The sequence below is a fragment of the Saccostrea echinata genome, unplaced genomic scaffold, assembly GCF_033153115.1.
Source record: "Saccostrea echinata isolate AGI-Se365-2 ecotype Australia unplaced genomic scaffold, CSIRO_AGI_Sech_v1 ptg000016l, whole genome shotgun sequence".
Taxonomy (NCBI): domain Eukaryota; kingdom Metazoa; phylum Mollusca; class Bivalvia; order Ostreida; family Ostreidae; genus Saccostrea; species Saccostrea echinata.
This window is the reverse complement of record NW_026889765.1, coordinates 25,982,781-26,007,203: the sequence shown is the minus strand read 5'-3', so window position 1 is coordinate 26,007,203 and position 24,423 is coordinate 25,982,781. Positions and strand designations below refer to the sequence as shown.

Sequence of the window (24,423 nt, the reverse complement as noted above, 5' to 3'; positions counted from 1 at the left end):
GAAGTGCGACATTGTGTGTTCATGTTTTGTGCCATTTTTTTCTTTGTTATTCGTTAATCTTATCAAATAAAATTCTTTTTCAAAAACTAAATTTAGTGGCGGTTTCTATCATTTCCTGATTTTTTTTCTTTTTTTTTCAAGTAGATTTGAATGTTGTCGGATTTTCTGATAACAATCAGAAACTTTTCACTCTCGATTTCAATCAATCAACACGTCGATTTTAATCAACAACACGTCTATTTCTTCTATCTTTATTTTCTCAACAACTTAATCAAAATGGCAACTAGTGAAAATCCTGTAGACTTAAACAATGCCAGCTTTGGGGAATTAAAAACAATCCCAAACACAGGAGAAAAGATGGCAGGGTTAATCGAGACTTAGAGAAGAAATAGGGACACTTTCTGTAGAATACCTAAAAACAGTAACAATTATCTCAAGCACAATCTGGGATCCCCTTGTAAGTGAGGGTGTGATTGTTCTCAGAGAGAGAGAGTGACTCAACCAGAAAAAAACGCATCCAAAAAATGAAGATGCTCTAAGTCAAATTACAAAATTACGATCAGAAATTGGTAAGCTAACAAAAGATATTGATAGAAAAAATATACAAATTTCTCAGTCAGAAAAAGACATCACTGCTAGACAACAATCAATGGAATTTTTAGAACATACATTAAGATGAACATGAAGAACAAATGCACAAATTACAACAAAAATTTGAAACAGAAAACATAAAAGCATACTACGAAAACACAATTAGTAAAAAAAAAAATGACAGCAAAGGACGAAGAGCTTACAGTGATGTAACAAAAACTTCTGGAACAAGACAGCAGGTGGGTATGTAAACTACAACATTTAGAAAATAAAATCAAGCAACTTGAAGATGAAAAAATCAGTCGAGAAGTAGACAAGTTAGCCCCACAAGGAGTTTACAGAAAATCTTCATCGGCAAGCCTTGACACCAATGAACCAAAGGGACCAAGTCCTCCACAAAAGTCTACATTTGATGGAAAGAGTGACTGGAGACCTTTCTTTACACAATTTTCCCACATTGCATCAAGATATAAATAATGGTCCGATGAACAGAAACTGGACAAATTTATTGAGAGTCTTCGAGACAAAGCCTTGAGATATTTCAGTTCCAGACCAAGTTCAGATCCGAGAAGCTTTAAGAAACTGAGCGCAAAAATGAATGAAAGATTTGGCAAGAAAGACCTTCCTCATATAATACGAAGACAACTTCAAGATGTCAAACAAGGCCCTGAAGAGTCCGTAGAAGAGTTTGCAGATAAAGTTTTGGAAATGACAACAGACGGATACCCAGACACGCCTGAAGACTGTCGACGAACTGTTGCACTAGACACATTTTTGAGAGTCTACTACACTGGAAAATACTCAGTATTCTTTTGGATATTAGCAGCCCTCCTGTTGAGGTTCTACAAAAATGTGAACTTAACAAAAACAGAGAAATACTTATAATAGGATCCTCAATTATTTATTGGGTCCATCAAAGATCAATTGACACCCACTGACATGGGTTTACAAAATTGCAACATTAAATTGCATGGAATAAGAGGCATGAAATGGTCTTCTCTCACTCAAACTTTACACTCTGCTACAAAGGATATAATCCCAAGCATTATTATAATCCTTTTAGGATCTAATGACATCCCTTTTTCAAGTCCTCTTCCTCTTATAACCAAAATGAAAAATGACATTGCTTTATACATGGAAAATTTTTCAGATACAACTTTTATATATTCTGAACTGCTGTCAAGAAGAGTTTGGGGAAAAATTGAAGTCTGGGAGGGAGAAAACAAGAAAATGATTATTAATAAATAACTAGAATCGTTCATTGGAGGAAGGGGAGGGAAAGTGATATTTCACTATAAAGTATATTGAAAATAACAACACTTTTTAGAAGGGATGGGGTACATTTTACCGAGAAGGAAAATGACATCTTACTGTCAGATTTCAAAGATGCATTACAAATGTTTTGTTGATTGAATAGTGTAATCATTTTTAAAATTGTATATATATGTACAGTATACTGCTTTTATATTTAAATGGCATTAAGTCGGATGTTCTGATTTGTGCCATACCTTGGGGTTCATTAAAATGGGGAGGAATGTAGTAATAAAAGGTTTTTATAAAATAGTTCGGGTTCGGGATGTACATGTATATACTTGTATTCGTCACGATCAGCTGATCACTGAACTATCATATCAAACCAGTTGTTAATTTACCCTCAATGTATACAGAAGTCTGTAGACACCTGTCCCGTCCGGAGTCCACAGCTCAGGTGGGTTGTACCCCTCACCATTTTCACAAGTTGTACTAACTAAATACCGTTCTCCCTTATACTAACGAACTTCACAACTATATAAAAGAACCAGAAGTGTCTGATGGGACTGTATCTCTACTCTTGTGTACATGCATTTGTATCTACTTGTGTGTCAAGTCTTACAGAAATCTGACCGAAACTAGGAGAAGTTCAATTTATACATGTATGTACTAACAATCGGAAACATGGATTGTTAAATTAAAAAGAAAACAATAAATGGAATTATTTATCTTAGTATAGTCTACTTGTGTACTTAATCGTAAAATTTGAATTTTTTGAAAATTGAAATTTGAATTAAACTGGGAGGAGGAATTACACAGATAGGTCTATTTTTAGTAACAATGGCAACACTGTTTGCCAAAATCAATATACTGAAGCAAAAACTGATAAACACAATTATGTATCTTCGTGTGGACTATATCGTATGTACCAAGTCTTAATGAAATCTAACGAAAACTGTAAGAGAAGGAATTCACAGAAATTCTATTTTTTGTAATAATTCATATATTTTACGTGATTAATTTGAAAATACGGGAAGTAAATCATGTAAATGCAAAGTAAAAGCGATTGCATTTTTTATGCCCCCCGGATCGAAAGATGCCGGGGGTATATTATTTTTGTCCTGTCTGTCTGTTTGTCTGTCTGGCAGTTGTCAACTTTAACCTTGCCCATAACTTTTGAATGTTTGGAGCTATGGCTTTCATATTTCACATGTGTATTCCTCGTGACAAGACCTTCCTTTGGGTACCATCATATTTGACCTTTTGACCTTAAACTTGGAGTTTGACCCACTTTAACAAAATTTTCTGAGACTTTAACCTTGGCCATAACTTCTGAACAAGTTGGTGCTTGTGGTTTCAAACTTCACATGTATATTCCTTATGACAAGGCCTTCCTCTGGATAGCAACCTCTTTGACCCTTTGACCTTGACCTAGGAGAATGACCTACTTTTGAAAAACTTTAACATTGGCCATAACTTTTGATTGGTTGGAGCTAGGGCTTTCATACTTTACATATGTAATTCTTGTGACAAGACCTTCCCTTGGATACCAACCACTTTGACCTTGACCTAGGAGTTTGACCTTCTTTTGAAAAATTTTAACCTTGGTCATAACTTTTATATAGTTGATGCTAGGGCTTTCATACTTTACAGATGTAATTCTTGTGACATCACCTTCCTTTGGATACCAACCACTTTGACCTTGACCTAGGAGATTGACCTACTTTTGAAAAACTTTAACCTTGGCCATAACTTTTGATTGGTTGGAGCCAGGGCTTTCATACTTCACATATGTAATTCTTGTGACAAGACCTTCATTTGGATACCAACCACTTTGACCTTTTGACCTTGACCTAGGAGTTTGACCTTCTTTTGAACAACTTTAACCTTTTGAATGGTTGATGCTAGCGCTTTCATACTTTACAGATGTAATTCTTGTGACATCGCCTTCCTTTGGATACCAACCACTTTGAACCTTTGTCCTTGACATTGGAGTTTGACCTACTTTTGAAAAACCTTAACCTTGGCCATAACTTTGAAAATGGTTGGTGCTAAGACTTTCAAACTTCACATATGTAATCCTTGTAACAGGCCCTTCCTTTGGATACCAACAACTTTGACCTTGACGTTTTACTTACTTTTACAAAATTAAATCTTCGCCATAACTTTTGAACAGTTGCAGCTAGGGCTTTCAAATTTCACAGGTATATTCCTCGAGACAAGACCCTTCTTTGGGTACCAACATTTTTCATCTTTTAGCCTGGATTTTGACTTGCATTTGAGAAACTTACTTTAACCTTCGCCATAAGCTGCCATACGGGGGCATCAGTGTTTCACAAACACATCTTGTTTTGTTTACTATTCTTTTTATATAAGAAATTTATCACACTGTAAGAATGATTTTATGAGAACGCTTGTACACCCCAAACATCATAACTGCTTGTATAAAGTTGGGCGCGGATCCAAATACTTTGAACACATTGGTGCTTTACGTCTCATTGGCTTTTTTCTTAATATATATTTTTCGTTTGACCAACAAATATCACAGATTTCCACTTCCATTATAATGTCCAATTTTTCGTTCTTGACAGGTTCGATATTTTTACACCACATATGATGTCTATTTTACCATTTACTAAACAGTTCTAATAGATGTGTGATTATAATGTGATAAAACTAAATTTTTTGGCCCCTTATCATTTTATTTCTATATTAAACGAGCCCTCCCTTTATTATTTAGTCAAAGAATATAAAATTAAGTTAGACACGTAGTGCATGCAAAGATGGTAAATTTCTTCAAAGTCAACTTTTTAAAACAAGCCCTCCCTTTATTATTTAGTCAAAGAATATAAAATTAAGTTAGACACGTAGTGCATGCAAAGATGGTAAATTTCTTAAAAGTCAACTTTTTACTAACCTTATGCTTTAAGGCACATTTTGTTTACACTAGTCCTTCATATTGCCTAACCGTTCACGGTAGCTCAGTCGGTGGAGCGCTTGCTCGTGATCGGAAGGTCTTGAGAGGCCGCGACTGACTTAAGTCGATAAAAAATGGGTAGCAATTGTTCCTTCGCCATGCGCTTGGCACTTTGAAGTGAAAGTTGCGGGTCCTTCGGATGAGACCTTAAAAACCGAGGCCCCGTGTCACGGCAGGCAATGACACGATGAAGTTCCCTCACTGCTCAATGGCACATACAATCAATCAATCAAGCTATCAGTCTGTCTGGCCGTCCATCTGCCAGTCAAAAAACTTTAACTTTGGAATGAAAGACGATATGGCTTGTATATTTCACATGTGCATTACCTGACACAAACCCTTTCATAATGTACAATGATTTTGTTTTACCTGTTGACCTTGGAGTTTGACCTACTTTTTAAATATTTTAACGTTGGTAATAACTTTTTTAATAAGAGAGGATGGGCCTTTTTTATATTTCATCTAAGCATTTTTTTTAATTACCAAACCTTTTCAAATATACTTGATAATATGATTTTTTACCTCTTGACCTTGAAATATGACTTACTTTTTAAAAATATTTCAACTAAATAAGTTTGAATAAGAGGATTTTAATATTTCACATGTTCATTATCTATGAGAAGACATTTCGAATATACTGTGATTTTTGACATCATTACCTTGAGGAATGACTTTCTAAGAAAAATTAACATTAATTAAACATAATTTTTGAATGAGAAAAGATAGGTCTTTCATTATCCTTCTTTGCAATACTAGTACCTGTGAAAAGATTTCAAAATAAACTCGAAATAAACTAAACAAGATCTTAGCTTTATTACATTAAAAGACAAGGCTTTCATATTTTTACATGTGCATTGCCTGTATTATGATCTTTACTAATATTTTAGCTAACCTAAGCTGTAAGCTCAAGTGAACTGTTCTGATTATCCGTCGTCCGTCTGTCTGTAAACTTTTCACATTTTCTACTTCTCAAAAATCATCAGGCCAATTTTATCCAACGTTATCAAAAAGCAGAACTTTGAAAAGGAGATTCTAAATTGTTCAAATGAAAGTTAGATCCCCTTTCCAGAGTAAGATACACTATGTAATAAAAAAGGCAGAAATAGGGTTGGGTCACTTAAAAATCTTCTCAAAACCCCTGGACCAGAACTGATGAAACTTATGTGAAAGCTTTCTTTTGTAGTGTAGATTGTAAATTATTCTAAGCATGCCCCCGGTAGTAGGGTGGGGTCAGAGTCGGGGATCACAGTCTTACATTGAAATGTTTAAGGAAAATCTTCTCATCAAGAACCACTCTACCAGAAATGATGAAACTTGTATGAATGCTTTCTTTTGAAGTGTAGATTGTAAATTGTTCAAATCATGGTCCCAGGGGGTAGGGTGAGGCCTCAATAGGAAATCAAAGTTTTACCTTGAAATATTTAGGAAAAAAATCTTCTCAAGAACCATTGGAGCAGAAAAGATAAAACTTATTTGGGAGCTTCCTGGGGTAGTATAGATTCGAAATTGTTCAAATTATGCTCCCAGGGGTAGGGTGGGGCCATAATAGGGGATTAAAGTTTATAACTGAAGTAAATACGGAAAAATCGTTGAAAATATTGTTCGCGAACCACTGCACCAGAAAAGATGGAACTTATGTGAATGCCTTTTGAGGTTGTGAAGATTGTACATGTAAATTGTTCAAAACAAGGCCCCAGGGATAGGGTTAGGTCGCATTAGAGTTCAAAGTTTTACATTGAAATATATAGGACAAAAGATGAAAATAGTGTGAAAACTTACAGAGGTACACATGAGTACAGATTCTAAATTGTTCAAATCACGCTCCCCTTTGGAAAGGGGCACAATAGAGTATATATATATATATATATATATATATATATATATATATATATATATATATATATATATATATATATATATATATATATATATACATTATACCTCTGTGAATTTTTTCAATATAAAAATATGACAAAAAAACCTGCTATCTTTTTAAACCGTGGAATAGTTTTTGTGCTTTTAGCCCATGGTGAAATAGTCATCAAACTATTCACCGGCAGCATTCCGTTTCCGTCGCTTTTCATTTCGAAGTTCTTCTGGTTTTATCCAGATTGTGACGTAACACAAGTAAAGTCGGCTTCGGTATAATAAATCACCTATTTACTGACTATTCGGACAATAGCAAGTTTATCGTCCCCCTCGACAGCAACTATTTCCCTCGGCTGCGCCTCGGAAAATAGTTGCTGTCTTGGGGGACGATAAACTTGCTATTGTCTTCATAACCAATAAATAGGTGTATAATATATATATATATATATATATATATATATATATATATATATATATATATTTATTTATTTATATAATTATTTATTTATTTATATATAAGCAGATAAACCTCTTTATCTCGATTGTTGCTAAAACGCGGAACGGAAAACGGAAAGTATGATTCCATGTTAAATCCCTTAAAATATAAAAACAATACCAGAAACAGTATATATCATATAATTTTTGTCATATTTAATCCTTAATTATTAAAATAGAGTTGATTTAGTCATGTTCATTATCTTATTTATGAAGATGTCTGAACATAGACAAACCACAGAGAACGGTAAACGGAACAGAAAATATCTAATGCCGTACATACATGTATATACATGTAACATGTTTTGAGCGAACATTTCCATAATTTTCAATGCATATGTACCTTTGCACCTTATGTGTGGATAACGTACATCTCTGTAACCACCCCCGCACTAAAATATGAATAACACCTCTATATTTTCTCGAAAATATGTCATTTCCCCATCAATCTCATCTTGACGTTATTCTGTGGAATAAGTTTGTGCTGTTTTGCACAATTTGGCCATATACATGTATGCTATCTTTCTCCTATCCCCGTTTCAGGTCCCTGTGGATTGCATCAACACTCTTGTAGTTGTTATAAACTTTTTTAAAATCGTTTAATTTCCTTAATCATGTTAATGCCAGTGATCGTTGTCTCTAACACAATTGTATAATTATGTACTCTGTTTTTCTCTTTCTTTCCGCCTGTTTCAAAACAACATTGCCTCTTTTATAATTAACAATGATGAATTTTTCTTTGACGAATAAGCCATTTTTTAAATTCAGATTTGGATGAGTGATAAGTACAGGCACGGATCCAGGAATTTTTTCCAAGGGGGGGGGGTACACCCCCGTCAAAAAAAAAATCCAACCTTGACAAGCAAAACAACAACAACAACAACAACAAAAAAAACCCGTAAAGTCCTTTCCCAGACGTGAAAAACCTATTGGGGGCAGGGGGGGGGGAGGAGGGGGTAGTCGTTGATTTCTAAAGCTCAATACTTATGACTTTTCTTACCAACTTTATACAGATCCGCGTTTTCGAGGGGGAGGGGGTGGGGTGGTCCAAGTTCACTTTTAGTTGGTTTAGTATATACATTAAATAACTCTGCAAATTTCAGGGGACGGGGGGGGGGGGGTCCGGACCCCCGACCACCCCCCCCTCTAGATCCGCGCATGAAGTGAGACATTCTGATAGATAATGGGATGTGAGTCTAATTTATCTGTATTTTATTGACCATTGCATGTATATATGCCACATGTTTTGAGGAAAAAAATCGTGAATAAATCACATTGTTACGATAACTTTTAATTAGATATGATTTACATGTATTAGATAAAGAATATTGCTTCCTAAGTCTGAATTATACCTGTGCTTAGTGAAAACTTGACATCAAATTTTCCGTTTTCCGTTCCGTTCCGCGTTTTAGCAACACCCTTTATCTCGAATTCAATGGGACCGAGAAAAGAGACTTGAGACTTCCAAATCACTTTGACATATCACACTTGCAATTGTTTCGTATACAGGGCACCCCTACTAATTTTTACCACAAGGTACCTAACTCGATTTCATCCACCCCTCTTCAAACTTGTATTTTATTAATTTATCAATCAGGCACATACTTTAATAAGACATAGTTCGCTTTGAGATACTTTTTTTCTTTTCTTATGAATCTTTCAGACGTCCTTGGTCGAGCATCTTTATTGTAAACCACTCATTTTTTTCTCAAAAATTACCTCACGACATTTTAAGACTTTCATAGACTTCAGAATGAAAAGCTCGGAATCAACTTCAGATAGACAAGATTCAAGTTGGTTCAAATCATGATTCCATCCTCCCCGGGGGATTGGGTGGTGCCACAAAAGGGATCAAAGTTTTTTTTGATTTAGGAATATATAAGAAAAACACTTTTAAGTCTTCTTTTTAAGAACAGCAAAGCCATGGCTAGTCTTATTAATATGGAAGCATCCTCGGGTAGTGTAGATTCAAGTTTGTTCACATCATGCCCCCCCCCCCCCCCCCGGAGAGTAAGATGTGACCAGAATAAGTAAAAGTTTTATATAGGAATATATAGTGAAAAATCTTGAAACATATAACTCCTCTTTTCAAGAACAGCAATGATGAATCCCATTAATGTGAAACCATCCTGCGGTATTGTAGATTCAGGTTTGTTGAAAGCTTGAACTCCGGGGGTAGGGTGGAGACACAAAATATTTAGATTTAAAGATTTTTAAAACTTTCTTTTCAAGAACAGAAAAGCCAGGATTAATCACTTTTATATGGAGGCATCCTTCGGAAGTGTAGCTTCAAATCATGACCCATGGGTGTAGGGTGGGGCAATGAAAGCCACCCCCCTTTTTTCATAGGAATAAATGTATATAAGGAAAAAGTCTGCTGATGCCAAAGTGATTCAGATGAGCACTATGGTCCATGGGTCTCGTTTATTTCATGATCTCGAAGTTGACCTACTTTTCAAGAGGTTTAATTTAACTGTTGCGCTTGCACCGGAACATATGAATGGAAAAATATCAAATGTTTTTTAGCATGATATGGACAGAAAAGATAGGACAGACAAGAGATTAACAATATGTTAATTTATTCATTACACTGCAACCAACAGAACCCGAAAAGGGGGGCCAAAGGTCTCTGAACTGTTGGATTATTTTCTTGCAAAGTTATCTTTCTTATCAGAGAGCCATTACACCTTATACTCAGAAACTTTGAAAACTTCGTTTAAGGCGTACAAGTCGTTCTAATTTTACCTGCACAATTTTGTTTGTATTAGTTATCCCCACATACACTGTAAGTAAGAATCTGGTTGATGTTGTATATATTCAGGAATACATTGCCACGTCTGGAGACATAATCAGATCCAGCAGTAGGCCTATTAATTACTAGTACATAGTTTTATACACACACACACGATATTACATTGCATCATTACTATGTTGTACAATTTAAAGCTCTCTCTCTCTCTTATTCTTAAATATATAACATACTCTTGTTTCAAGTGGTTTCAAGGAGAATTAACCCTATTCTTGAGCCTGCTGTTGGCTTCTGCACCAGTAATCTTAAATTTCATACCGATTCATAATTACATGTACAATTTTATCAGTCACGTGAGACATCAGAGCGTTTATTAACCATATGACAGTTTATCAAACAAGAAATCTCGTGTAGTGAAATGACATGTGTCAGTAAAAGATGGAGGGCCTACTCCGTTGTGCTTGGAGGAGTCCTGATTCACCTGACCCTGGGAACCATTTATACGTTTGGTATGTCTTTGTTATCATACAATTTAACAAGGTCAATTTAATCTTCTTCTAGCGTAAATCCCTCTGTGTATAAGGAAGAATATTTTTCGTTTTATTGATTTCGTCGTAGATTGTAAACAGTGATAAGTACATGAATATAAATAGTGACAGGTACACGTTATACATAGTGTATGTTATATTAACCTGAGCAGTTGCACCAAGTATACAACCCTATCATATATATTCATAATGTTTATTATTAAGAAATTAAAGCGCTTATAGGACTTAATGTATGTCGCTGTCTCATACATCTTGCACAATGCAAGCGCTACATCGTCGGTATTCAGCATTAAAACAATTTTTTGAAACAATATAGTTTTGCAAATGATTAATACGCATATTCACATTTTGTAACTTGGTTAATACAAGGAGATGAATAGGTTACAGAAGTTATTTAAAAATAACAAATAGGTTACAGAAGTTATTTAGAAATTATAACAAACAGCTCATACGCATGACGATCCATGCGCAGATACAGGAACTTTTTCCCTGGCTTGGTATTCAATACTAACTCAAACAAATGTCCAAAAAGTAAAAAAAAAAAAATAAATAAATAAAGTGTACACTTCCCATAACATGGAAACCCTCTTAAAACGTACTACTTGGGAATGTTGGATGGGGGTAAAAACAAGTTACTTTACTAATTCTAAGTCAACCGAGCTTAGAGCTCTCCTTATATCATATTACAAGGGCCCTGGGTGGTGACTTGAAAAAAAAAAGAGTTTACGACATCGGGACACAAGGTCTTCGGAGGAGAGTGGTGCGATATACCCCCACCCCTTTAAAAAACAAAAATATTTCTGTCTAAAGTTATGTAGCTAGATTTTGTTCATAAAATATTTGTGAAAAAATAACTTCCAGAATCCACCAAAATGATATCGGTTTATTAAAAATACCCTGGCTTTGGGGAGGGGTATCCTACCCAACACTCCCTTTTGAAACTAAGTGACATAAAATAGAATACTTGCTGCTCTGGGAACACACACACAAAACTATCAAATCCTACACATTCCTTTAAAAGAATGCCATTTACAAAGTATCCCCACTGAAGCCACAAGGATCATAATACATGTATATCAATGAACAAATATGAACCTTTGGTTGTTTTCAACTAATTATTTTTCTCGAAAGTTCTATCCTATTTGAACCATCTTCCTATCTGTATAGCCTCACCATACGGAAATTTAACCTCTTATGCAACTTATTTAATATGGTGGTACATTAAGTGTTTATTTCAATTTAATGATCATTGCTGCTTTTCGATATTTCAGGTTTGAATAAAGACAGGAAAAAATTCAGGCTGTAGAAAATTTATTTTTCCTCATTTTTTTGTTCATTTATTTATTTTTTTTATTTTATTCTATTAGAGCAATTCCTTTCTTTACATAAATTAATAATGATAGTCCTAGTTACAGTTATGTACAACAGGATACAATGATACATGTAACCACACAGTCCATCTTCTAAAAAAAATGTTTCTTTGTCCTCTTTCTGTTCATTCCCGATTTTTTCACCATAGATATTAAACATCAACATCAGAACTTTCAACATTGCTTTTAAAAAGAGGGTGTGAATAAAATAAAAGGTGGATGAGTGCTTGGTTGGAAAAATTCCGGATTTTTAAAAAAAAAATTGTTTCCTTGAGATGTAAAAAAAGTTTTGAGTTAAGCCATTTTAGTCAGTTGGTCGGGAGAGGGCTAACAAACATTTTTTTAAAGATGACCCTACTGCACTTAACCTGCATTATTTCTATAGCTAATTATTGATAGAAGTGAATTTAGTGAACAACATTCCTACATTAGTCTTCATTTGTTATTGCAAAAAATAGAATTTAATATTCGGACTAACATCATGAGATTTTTTTATAAGAGTGAATTGACAAAAGTTATTTCCTATTGGCCGCCATATTGGGGGTCAAGATGCTCTGATTCTTCAATTATTTAACCAGTTTAGCTTTTCATGATGGCCAGGAAAGAAAAAAATTTATTGCTGAAAAATATTTATACGTTCCTTAAAGTGTCCCTTCTTTCATTATTTTCATATTGTAAAGATTTTTTTAACTTATATTCCTGCCACACGGGTCGCCCGCGTGGCGCAGTGGTTAGAGCGTTCGCTCTAAAGTCGCGGAGTAAGGAGTTGATCCTTACGTCGCGGGTTCGAATCCCACTGTGGGATGTGGAGACTGGTCCTTCGGATGAGACCGTATAAACCGAGGTCCCGTGTCGCAGTAGGTGCTGGCACGGAAAAGATCCCTCACTGCTTAATAGCCCTGAGTGCCGAGTATAGGACAAAATTTGCAGCTCTCCACCGGCAAGTGGTGGCGTCTCCATATGAGTGAAAAATTCTCGAGAGGGACGTTAAACAATAAACAAACAAACAAACAAACCCTGCCACACGTTTTAATTTGATTAGTCAAAGAAGGAAAAATCAGCAGGTTGACCTCCAAGATGATGGTGAAGGGGACTCATTAACTCAGAAATTAAAATACCAATATTTTAACAATTTTCTTTAAAGTGTAATGTCTTTATAGGAAACATGACACCGTATATGACATCCTACATGAAAAAACATAAAATAGATGAAACTCTGAATTATGCTGAGAGTACGTGGATTATGTCTTTAGCCGCTATGGGTCAAGGAACGTCCATGTTTCTGGGAGGCATGCTGTACAAAGCTCTGGGACCCAAACTCTCCACGCTTATTGGTGGCTGGTTAGCAAGGTGAACATTTGGTTACCTATCTCCTGATATAAATATAAAACATACGATAAATCTGATCATTTGGATTTTTTTCTTTGATATGTATATATGTGTCTATTGCAAACGTTATTTGCTTGTCAGCTTTTTGCTACAGAATTGAAATAGAATAGGATTCAGAAGCGAAATATAAAAAAATAGTTGATAAACTGAAACTGAAATTATAGATTTGAAGCTGTTGTTTATAATGCCAACAGCCGGTACATATGCTTCACATTCATTTTACTTATAGTAAAATATTAAAATATGCATGTTTACAATGTTGATCAGTAATAATTAAATTAATATTCTTTTACAAGAGACTGCCGAGATAAACAGTTTATAGGGCAATGACAAATGTTAAAAACAAGACCTCTCTTCTCCAGCAATTAATATAAACGACAAATACACACTTTTAACTTGTACATGAGTATCTTACTATACTGTTCGAGCTCATGAGTAGGTGTTTAGAAATTTTTTAAATTTATTTCTAACTAATTATATAGACTTGTGTGTTTCTTCTTTCAGTCAGTACCTAATTTACTCTATTTTTTTGCAGTGCAGGTGTAGCGCTAACATTCTTCACCATAAAATCCTCATTTTATTGGACACTATTCACATATGGATTTATGTTTGGAATTGGTGTCGGTTTGGCTTATGCAACACCAATGGGTTGTGCCATGAAGGTGAGTTAATTTCACATGGACCCCTCTGATGTGGTCAATTGCTCAAAGGTCAAAGTCAAACGTGCAAGATGATTGATATACCTTCATGTACACTAGTGGTCCTATGCGACTTTGTCAAGCCTTATGCGACTTTGTCAGTTTCGTAGTTATTTTCAAAAATATCATAATATAAAATATTAGTCATTGTCATTTAGTCATTAATTATTATAATTATCAAATGGTCCCTTGATTTCCAGGCGCGGATCCGGGATATTTTTTCCAAGGAAGGTGGGGAGGGGGGGGGTTCTACTTAAATAATAATAGTTGTCAGACCCATGATTTTTTTGTTATTCCACAGTGTTCAAGTCTATTTTTGACTAGTGTACATGTATATGGTTTGCGCATTTTGCAGTGGTTACCACACAAGGAGGGATTGGTTAATGGCTGTGTTGTCGCTGGTTTTGGTGGAGGAGCTTTCATCTTTGATCAAATTCAAACAGCCTTTATTAATCCGGACAACCAGAAGGCAGATTTGAACGTAGATGGAGAAAAGTATATTTAAGACGTATAGTTTTTGATTATTCGACAATAACACACCTTGCCTTCTCCTAAAAATCTAGATCTCTATATGGAATCATCTGAAGCCAAACTTTCATACATTTCATGTGGAAGCTTTCCTTCTTTGATCCTTGTCCCTTATGATTTCCTTTTTCAGGTATTTTACACAGGACAGTATTTTAGATAGAGTTCCACATAGTTTTCTATTGTTAGGCGGTTGCTACGCCGCAATGCAGTTTATCGGCTCCATGTTGCTTCAGGAACCCCCTGAGCAAGTAAGAAATCAGACTCTGTAGTTACAATTTTACATATTGAGAGAAATAAAAGTTGACGGGAAGTAGAGGTCTCTAATAACCTGTTTCAAATGCATAGGAGAGAGATTGAAGTTTTAAATTTTTCATTGTTGTTGGTTTGTTTGAACTTTAAATTAATATACTTCAGTATCAAAAATACCAGACAAATAGGACGTTTTCAGATTTTAGGTCGACATAGTATACATTTATTGACCGGACTCTCAGGGAGGCCTTTTGTCGGATCCGAGAATCGAATTTTGCCTGAGACAGTTAGAGTGATAGCAACCGTTTGGTTCAAGGGTTCGGCGGAACGCATTCTTCCCGTCAATATTTATTTTGCACCTTTTACGTTTTATGATAATGATATTTAATTGAATAACTAGTGTGAAATTTATATGCTTGTTTACTCGTGTCGGATGATCCCACTTAAGCTGGGGATTAACAAAAGCAAATTAAGAATGACGTAAGAATTGCCATAGTCCAACATCTCACTGACCAGTCCAGGATCATATTTTGGACCTCTTAGTAAAAATATTGGAAATGTTAAACTTTTTAGAAGTACAGATTAATGTATGAAACAATTTTTAAGGGGAAACAAGTCTTTTCAATGGAAAGACCTATGGGAAATTTTTTATGCATGTATTGATATACGTCTTAACGCTGTCAGAATAATACAGTAGGTAATTAAATACATCACTCATCAAAATAAATAAATCATTAAATCAATCAACCATGTGTACATGTACCTGGCAAATAATGGGTTTTAAAGTGAGCACTATTAATAGTAGAATATCACATTGTGAAACACCTCTTCCTTTTTAATTACATGTGTAGTATCGTCCGTTGCTCAATTGCGAAGAAGTAGGAGAAAAGAAAAGTGGTAAAAATAATGACGAAGCAGCCGCCATGCTGGATGATGAAAGTATCGGTGACAAAGAAAATGAAAGTTCTGACAGGTAAGAGATCAGCAAAGACTAATTTAATGCTATCATAATCATGGCGTTTTTTGATGTTTGAAGCATTTCACCGTTCCTATACATAAAGAAGAACAGATCTGATGTTAGCTTTAATTTTTCGAAACTTTCACCTCAGTCATGTGTAAATGAACTAGCATAGCAATTGTCTTCATTCAAATCCTGAAATAAATGCAAAATAAATTAGATCTAGAATGTTGCATTTCATAACTGTAAGCGTACTTGCGTCAATCGACATTATTTTCCTGTATGTTGTTTTCTTGCAGATATTCAATTTATTTATACTTCTGTCAAATTGTATTTTTAGTGAAGAAAGAAACTTTTCGCCGAGGGAAACATTACGACAGTCTGAATTTTACAAGCTCTGGTTCATTTATTTATTCAACGGGCAGGGAATTAGTTTTATATCTTCGTTATACAAGGTATATTCTATGTTTTAAGGATAGCACTATATCTCTAAAAAAATATCTTACAGAAATTCGTAGAACAGCTTATACAGGTATATTAATGCTGAAACACGTATTTATCACAAAATTTCCCTGTCAAACCAGCCTTATTTTCTCATTCTTTAAATGCAAAAAAAAAAAAAAAAAAAAAAAAAAAAAAAAAAAAAGAAATGGAATCATTCCCAAAATGAATCTAAATTTACTCTGATTGTAAGAAGAATAAATTAATTTGAACATGTTGAATCTGAAAATAGTAGAATTCAAGAAACTATGATAAAAAAAACACTCTTCCAAGATAACCGTAACATTATCCATATTTATATCCAGTGAAGTGCTTAATTATCCTCGGCTAGTATTAGGGTATGTAAAATAACAGTTACCAAAAAAAAAAAAAAAAAAAAAAAAAAAAAAAAATTGAGTTTTCAATTTTTCGTTCAAAATATATTGAAATCTTTGTCAATATTGTTTAAACCTTCGGGAAAACGATAGTTTAATATTTCATAGCTTGTTTTTTTCTGTGTTTTACAAATATTCTGACCTATGTTTTGTATTCCAGGCGTTTGGACAAACTTTCATCAGTGACGACTACTTTCTGGCAGTTGTAGGTTCGCTGTCAGCTGTCTGCAATGGAGGAGGTCGCATAATGTGGGGTGCCTTAGCAGATAAATTTTCCTTTAAGGTTAAATATCGATTATTCAGCTTAAAAAACACTAATACTGCCCATAAAATATTTAATCTGTTCAGAACTTAAACTGTGTGCATATTACTACATGTAATAAGAAACACGTTTTGCCAATTGCTTAATCGCTGCCGAATCGTCAGTCTCTGGCATTCGACAACGAAACAGGATCGAACTGTGTAAAGAAACGCATATCTTAATACATAAGTAGCCGAAAAAATAAATATACAACCAAAGGTTTAAACAAAAGGAGTAAGCCCTCAACTAATGAAGTAAGAATAAGATGTTTGTGTTATATTGGTTGTTATGAAGATGGCTCATAAGATTTTTTTTCTGTGTTTTCAGACTGCCATGGTATTTTCGACTGGCCTATTCTCCTTTTTTATTCTAAGTTTTGAACTGACGAGTTTAGTTGGAAAACCTTTGTATCTTATATGGGTTTGTTGTCTATTTCTATCATTCTCCGGAAATTTTTCACTGTTACCAACAGCTACTGCGAGGGCGTTCGGGAAAGTGCACTACGGTGTCAACTACGGAATGGTCTTCACTGCCTCTGTAAGTGTTTGAAAAGGATCATCATCAGATGATTAGTAGAATTAATCGATATACAAGTACACACACAAAAATACCCACTCGATTTCTGGATTTTTAGTTCTCTTGTGTCCACATCAATTATTTTTTTGGCTTGTTTGATTTATATTCTTTCGTTTGTAAGCTTGATTTACTAGTCAAAGACCAGAAGAGCTTATGCGATCGTTAAGTTCGATTCCAATAAAACTTTGCACATAGGTAGACTACACTCATATACATAATTCTATACATCGAATCCAGATTTCGACGAATGATTTGCTACGGTTGCTAAAAATATAAATTTCTTTGAACTACTTTCTCACAGTTTTGGTCCGATTTCAAGAAAATGTATAACACCTATATATCGCACTAATGTACACACTGCTACGTTTCATTTTCTTTATGCCCCCGGATCGAAAGATCCCGGGGGTATATTGTTTTTGTCCAGTCTGTCTGTTTGTCTGTCTGTCTGTTGTCAACTTTAACCTTGCCCATAACTTTTGATTGGTTGGAGGTATGACTTTCATATTTCACGTGTATTCCTTGTGACAAGACCTTTCTTTGGGTACCATCATATTTGACCTATTGACCTTGGAGTTTGACCTACTTTTGCAAAATTTTATAAGACTTTAACCTTGGCCATAACTTCTGAACAGTTGGTGCTTGGGGTTTCAAACTTCACATGTGTATTCTTTGTGAAGGCCTTCATTTGGATACCAACAACTTTGACCTTTTGACCTTGACCTTGGAGTTTGACCTACTTTTGAAAAACTTTAACCTTGGCCATAACGTTTGAACAGTTGGTGCTTGGGGTTTCAAACTTCACATGTGTATTCCTTGTGACAAGACCTTCCTCTGGATATCAACCTCTTTGACCCTTTGACCTTTACCTAGGAGTTTGACCTACTTTCGAAAAACTTTAACCTTGGTCATAACTTTTGAATGGTTGGAGCTAGGGCTTTCATACTTCACGTATGTAATACTTGTGACAAGACCTTTCTTTGGATACCAACAACTCTGACCTTGGCCATGACTTTTTACTTACATTAAAAAAAAATTAACCTTCGCCATAACTTTTGAACAGTTGCAGGGAGGGGGGGGGGGGCGGGCGGGGTGCAGATCTCATATTTGGCTAAAATAACTTTCAGAGAAACGCCTAATTAAATTTCAAATTAAGATGTCTTCTGCCAGCTTCTAGAAAACATTTCCGCAGAACTTCGTTAACTTTGTTTTTTTCCTGTGCGAAAATTTAAGTACATGTAACTCATCCTTGGATTTTCGGAGAATCATTCTGATGTAACACAACTAATATTGCATGTTTGTTATAAATTTCAGCCACATTTGTTTTCTTCTCTTTATCAGGTTATATCATCTCCTGTATCAGCGCTGCTGACGTCAAAACTAAAAGCTGTCATCCACTGGTATGGCATGTTTTACATGGTAGCATTTTTTTCATTTCTAAGTAAGTATCACGATTGTGCTTGTGTTGAAATATTATGGTAACATTAATCAACTTAACAAATATGAAGTACATGTACTAAAAATGCAAACTAAACATGTGACAGATTTTTTTTTCGGGGGGGGGGGGGGATGCATTCAAGTTCAGAACTTTTTTCCAAGGCTGTGTTTAATTTTGATGTTGCGGATCGGCAAGGTCTAGACTTTCCTTTTGTAAAATAACATACCATCCGGTAATTGGTGTTGCATTTAGGTAATGTTATATTAGTTGTATGCATTTAAACTATTTGATTTTTTTTTATCTATTAGATACTACTATATTAAAATTATAGACTCGAATTTTTGGCCTTTAATACCGATAAATCGAAAGAGTACTGTCTTTTGTTATATATATTTTAAACATCATTGGTACTTGAAGATAACCAATTTGTTTTTATTTTTTTCTCAATTAAGCTTCGCTAATTAATAATCAACGAAAATTCCTCAAATATTCCGGAAATCATCTGGATTTTTTGGATTTTACAATCTTGCGCGTGCGCATTACATTCACGCTAAATCACGGTGTTCAAATCGGAGAAGACAAAAGTAATTTGTACTAAGTAGATATATATTTGTTATTTTATAATTTCTATAATAAGAAATCATAAATATGTATGAACGAAATATATAGCAAATTTCCAATGAAAATTTACACGTATTTGTATTAATGTTTCTGAGTTTATCCATGCAAATGTGATATTGTGGCCACGTGGGTAATCATTCGCCATCTCGGAGACACATTTATTATATGTTATTTATGTCTCTGACCATCTAAACGGAGGCAAAAAGCTCATGATCGTAGGAGCAATATTAATGTAACTACCCATTTTATTTTATCCTTCCTTTCTTTTATGCTTTTTTGAGGGGAGGGGGGTACATGTACAACTCCAGCTAGAATCAAATCTTAGTGAAGTAGGCATTCTTTTTCCGCCAAAAATTACAATAACATTATTTTCATTTCTTAACTTTGAAATAAATCGAAATAATTAAATAACGTCAATATAACCGATATTTTCAATTTGAAATGATTTAAATGATTGCAACTTGAATTTGTTCGCCATGTTTACTATTACCTCTCTGGTCAAATAGTTTTGGAAAAGAAAATTCATTAAAAAAATCCTATAAATACTCCCATGGATACCCCTCCCCTATTTTGGCCCCACCGTACCCCCAGGGGTCATGAAAGGTCATGATAAGATTTAAACAAAATTGAGAATGCTTCCACATAAGTTTCAACATTCCTGGCCAAAAGGTTCTTGAGAAGAAGATTTTTCAAGATTTTCCCTATATATTACTATGTAAAATTTCAACCCCCCATTGAGGCCCCACCCTACCCCTGGGGGTCATGATTTTAACAATTTAGAATCTACACTACCTGAGGATGCTTCCACATAAGTTTCAGCTTCCCTGGCCAAATGGTTCTTGAGGAGAATATTTTTAAAGATTTACCAAAAAATTTCAGTATTTCTTAATTATCTCCCCTTGAAAAAGGACATGGTCCCTCATTTTAACAATTTTAAATCCCCTTCACATAAGAATGCTTTGTGCCAAGTTTGGTTGAAATTGGCCCAGTGGTTTTGGAAAAGAAGTCGAAAATGTGAAAAGTTTACAGACAGACAGACGGACAGACTGACGACAGACAAAATATGATCAGAAAAGCTCACTTGAGCTTTCAGCTCAGGTGAGCTAAAAAGTAAAACACATTACATTTTTTGAATCATAAAAGATGAAAAAAACTTTCAAATTGGTTACTATTTATTTCGAATTTTCAGTAACTATAACAGGTTTAAACACAACTGAAGCAAACATACTGTTTCAAAAATCGAATCAAAATTATTCAAGAACCGAGGTTTTTTTTTCAAATCGATTCAAAATATTACTAATTCAAGGATATTACATTAATTTTTATCAAAAAAGACAGTCATGAGAGCATTTTCTTATATCATATATAAAGTCATTTGATATTCTTAATTTTTATTATGATCTCTTGAACAACCAGTGTTTTCTTTTTTTTTTTGGGGGGGGGGGTATTTGCAAGATAATCTGTTCTGCTTCACATCTGCTAAATTGTGTAAAAATACCAGTATAGCACATTTGTCCATTTTCATTTCTGTTTTTACAGATTATATACATGTCTATTACCTGTGTATATATAAAGTATATGTATTAGCAGTGCTTTATAAATCTTTTGTTGTTGAGGTCATATTTTGAACAAGTGCAGTCTTAAAATTGTTTCAATTTTTTTTTTACACTTTTAGCTTAATAACTGATTGTGTAAAAATACCAGCTTAGCACATTTCTTCATTTTCGTTACTTTGCTTGATATCAGCAGTGCTCAACTCTTTGTTGTTGTCATATTTTCAATAAATATCCATAATTTCTTTTATTAAATTTGTTTGGAAAGGCGAAATTTATGTAAACTTCGGCGTGATTCGAACTCATGACTTGATTTATAGCTAACTGGGGGGCCAAACCCATTCTGCGCTACGCCGTTACGCACCAATTTTGAAGGAAAAAAACAGAATTATATTCACATTCAGTGTTTATTTCAAAAGTACCTTACAATATGAATGTGTCGATGTATCTATTTTGTAAATGTCCGATATGCACATGGATGAATTCATAACAATGTCAACCCGTGCACGCACGGGTCAAAGTCTAGTATAAATAAAGAAGTTAGGTGAACAAGCCGAGCAAATTACCCATGACACGACAAATATATAAGTGAAAAATTAAATTAGATTATAACGATTTTTTTATATTTCGATTTACAATAACGTATACAAGTACTCTATGTAAACTTCCCACGATTTGCATCAATCTCACAAGTATTAAAATCATTCGTTTATGAAAATAGAATGCACGCACCAAAGAGGGCAAAAATAGTCATATATCTTCAGACTCATCTTCGCTAGCCAAGGGCTTCTGATACGCTACTCTCCTCATAAGCCCTTGGCATACGGTGTTAAAAAAAGTTGGGATTTTTTTCTCAAGTTGTGATTGGAGTTGATCGACATCGTTCGACCAATCAGCAATTGTTTTTTGTAAAATGACGATATTTGCGTTCGGGATATATCTTGACTCTTTAATATCGGTAATGTAAAACGCAAGTAAACAATGATCCGTAAGATAACATGCCATTCTATGAATAGCAATATGGTGTCATCCAATTTCTAAAGCAACGTGCAAAATATGTGATTAAGAATCTATACTGAAGATGTAGATTTTGCATGTTTACATGTTTAAATAACAAATTAACATAACTCAATACCTTCTTGTTAATTATTCTTTAAAAACAATTTTTTTTAAATACGCTTTTTATTTCTGTCGATGACGCAATCTGTGCGTACCTGGTAAGAATCATGATCACGTGACAAAAACAATCCCGTCTTTTGTCAGCACCGTATGCTAAGGGTTTATGAGGAGAGTAGCGTATCAGAAACCCTTGGTTCTGATCTGAAGATGCTTCAGACTATAATTCAATTTTTCCATATGAGTGGGTCTTCGCTCATTTTTTTTTTGAAAGCATTTCTTAAAAGTATGCGCAAAAATATACATTTTTCGATTAACATTAACATGGAGCAAGAACCCACTAGTCCTTCTAAGTACACTTTTATGCCACAATATTTGTATATTGTATATTTGTATATTTCCGTTAATAAGTCCGTTAATTCCAGGGTCATATCACAAACATGATTTAAATATCACGATCAGTAATGAGCTGTGTGGCAAAGTGGTCATCGAGTTAATCTCTATAAAAAATGATGATACTCAAGTTTTTTGTGGCATGGGTTCAACCCCCCCCCCCCCCCCCCCAAAAAAAACGCAATATTTTGTATACATTAATTTTTCCGAGAAAATTTTCTGCTGAAAAGTTTTGTGTTTCATAATTTCAAAACTTGGAACATTAAGAACTTTGCTCTGCATATTTAATTCTCAAATTAAATTTATTTTTATAAACTTGAATCTATTGGCATTTTGCACACTTTGTTCGCCCATGTCCTGTGTGAACCTTTCTTCCATTCGGTAAATGGGTGTTGTGCCGATTTTGGATGCAATACATGGGAAGGGATCAATATGCTAATGAGAATTTATTTAAGAATAATATGAACCACAGAGTTGTACTCAGTATAATTTGTTTTCTTTTAAATTCCAGGCATGTGTTTGGCGTGGTCATTTAATGTAAAAGATTCAAGAGGCAAAGACATTTGACATAACAAGAATCAATCTTAGAAATTATTCGTACATTTTAATCCCGAATTAGCTATTCTGTGTACAAAGTGCACGTCCATATCTGGGTTCAAAACGACATTTCAGATTGAGTTATTTCGGGATTGGATATTGAATGTACAATATATTTTTTTTTGCTCAATCAGTCAGGAAAATACTTCTTTTTTATCAATAGTCTTAATTTATTTTATACGTATTTAATTGTATTTTGTTGCATATAATTTTTTCACTTAAGAAAAGAAAACCATTTCTGCATATTTAATACAATGTACATTTTTCATTAACATAGGGCTTCAATACCTGACAATACTACTTGCTAATAAACATGTTTGTATGGAAAAATAATGTATTGCTCATTTGTTAATGATATTGGTCATAGACCACCGTCTGTCTATCAACCTGCATTTTTTAACGTAGTCCGCAGGCACCTGGGGGGGGGGGGGTTTACCCACCCACTTTTTTTTTCCAAACACAACCTATTAATGTTGGAAATGTTCACTGAAAGGCTGGTTGCCCCCCCCCCCCTTTTTTTTGCTGCAGTATAGACAAATCAGGGTACTTTGGTAATGTATGAATAAAATTTGGCAATGAAAAGAAGTTGGAAACAACCTACCCCCCTCCCCTCCCAAACGAAATAGGATTTTCTAGTTTGGACAATGCCCCCCTTTTTAAAAGTAAGTTGTCGTTTTTTTTTTCTGGCTACCCCCTTCCCCCCTTTTAAAAGCGATACTACGTGCAGTTGAAATTGCTCACAAAAACGTCATTGAATTCATAAATAACGTAAATATACCCATGTTATTTCTTCAAAGTTCATCATAGTTATTAGGGAAATTATCAAATCTCAGGAAAAGTGAATAAAAGCACCAATTATGCATTTTCTAGTGGAAAATTGATCAACAAGGACATTTTTGGATTAAAAAAATATAAGTATCCAGGCATTTGGAAAAAAAATTGTATGTTTTTATTACAATACTTATGCACTATTTTAATTCATCTTTTATCAAGGTACATAATTCTTTGTATTGCTTAGTTTTATATCAGTGAAATTTGATAAAGTTTGCAACACTTTCAGATACATGACCGACTTCAAAAAGGATGCTATCATTTTGGGGAAATACCGCAATACCATTGAACCTGCGATATAATGAGAATTGAGTATAAATGTTTAAATGAAGTACATGTACGTTGGCACTATAAAGATCCCTGCTCAATGACCCTGAGTGCAAAGTAAAGGTTAATTTTAAATCCTTCATCGGCATATGGTGACGTCTCCTATGATTTTCCAGGGGACGTAAA

General features: G+C 34.4%; 1 protein-coding gene and 1 pseudogene across 1 annotated transcript; both read left to right on the top strand.

The window, feature by feature from the left end:
- Positions 1–276: 276 nt before the first annotated feature.
- Positions 277–2,000, top strand: LOC133188255 (uncharacterized; annotated as a pseudogene).
- Positions 2,001–10,286: 8,286 nt separating this feature from the next.
- On the top strand, positions 10,287–23,254 carry LOC133188600 (oxalate:formate antiporter-like). The gene is made up of 11 exons (XM_061324088.1): positions 10,287–10,441; positions 13,011–13,200; positions 13,775–13,901; positions 14,293–14,432; positions 14,596–14,713; positions 15,566–15,687; positions 16,013–16,127; positions 16,708–16,830; positions 17,176–17,385; positions 18,763–18,862; positions 23,054–23,254. Exons 1-11 carry the CDS (start codon positions 10,351–10,353, stop codon positions 23,107–23,109), a joined length of 1,392 nt encoding a protein of 463 aa, XP_061180072.1. The 5' UTR covers positions 10,287–10,350; the 3' UTR covers positions 23,110–23,254.
- Positions 23,255–24,423: the final 1,169 nt, after the last annotated feature.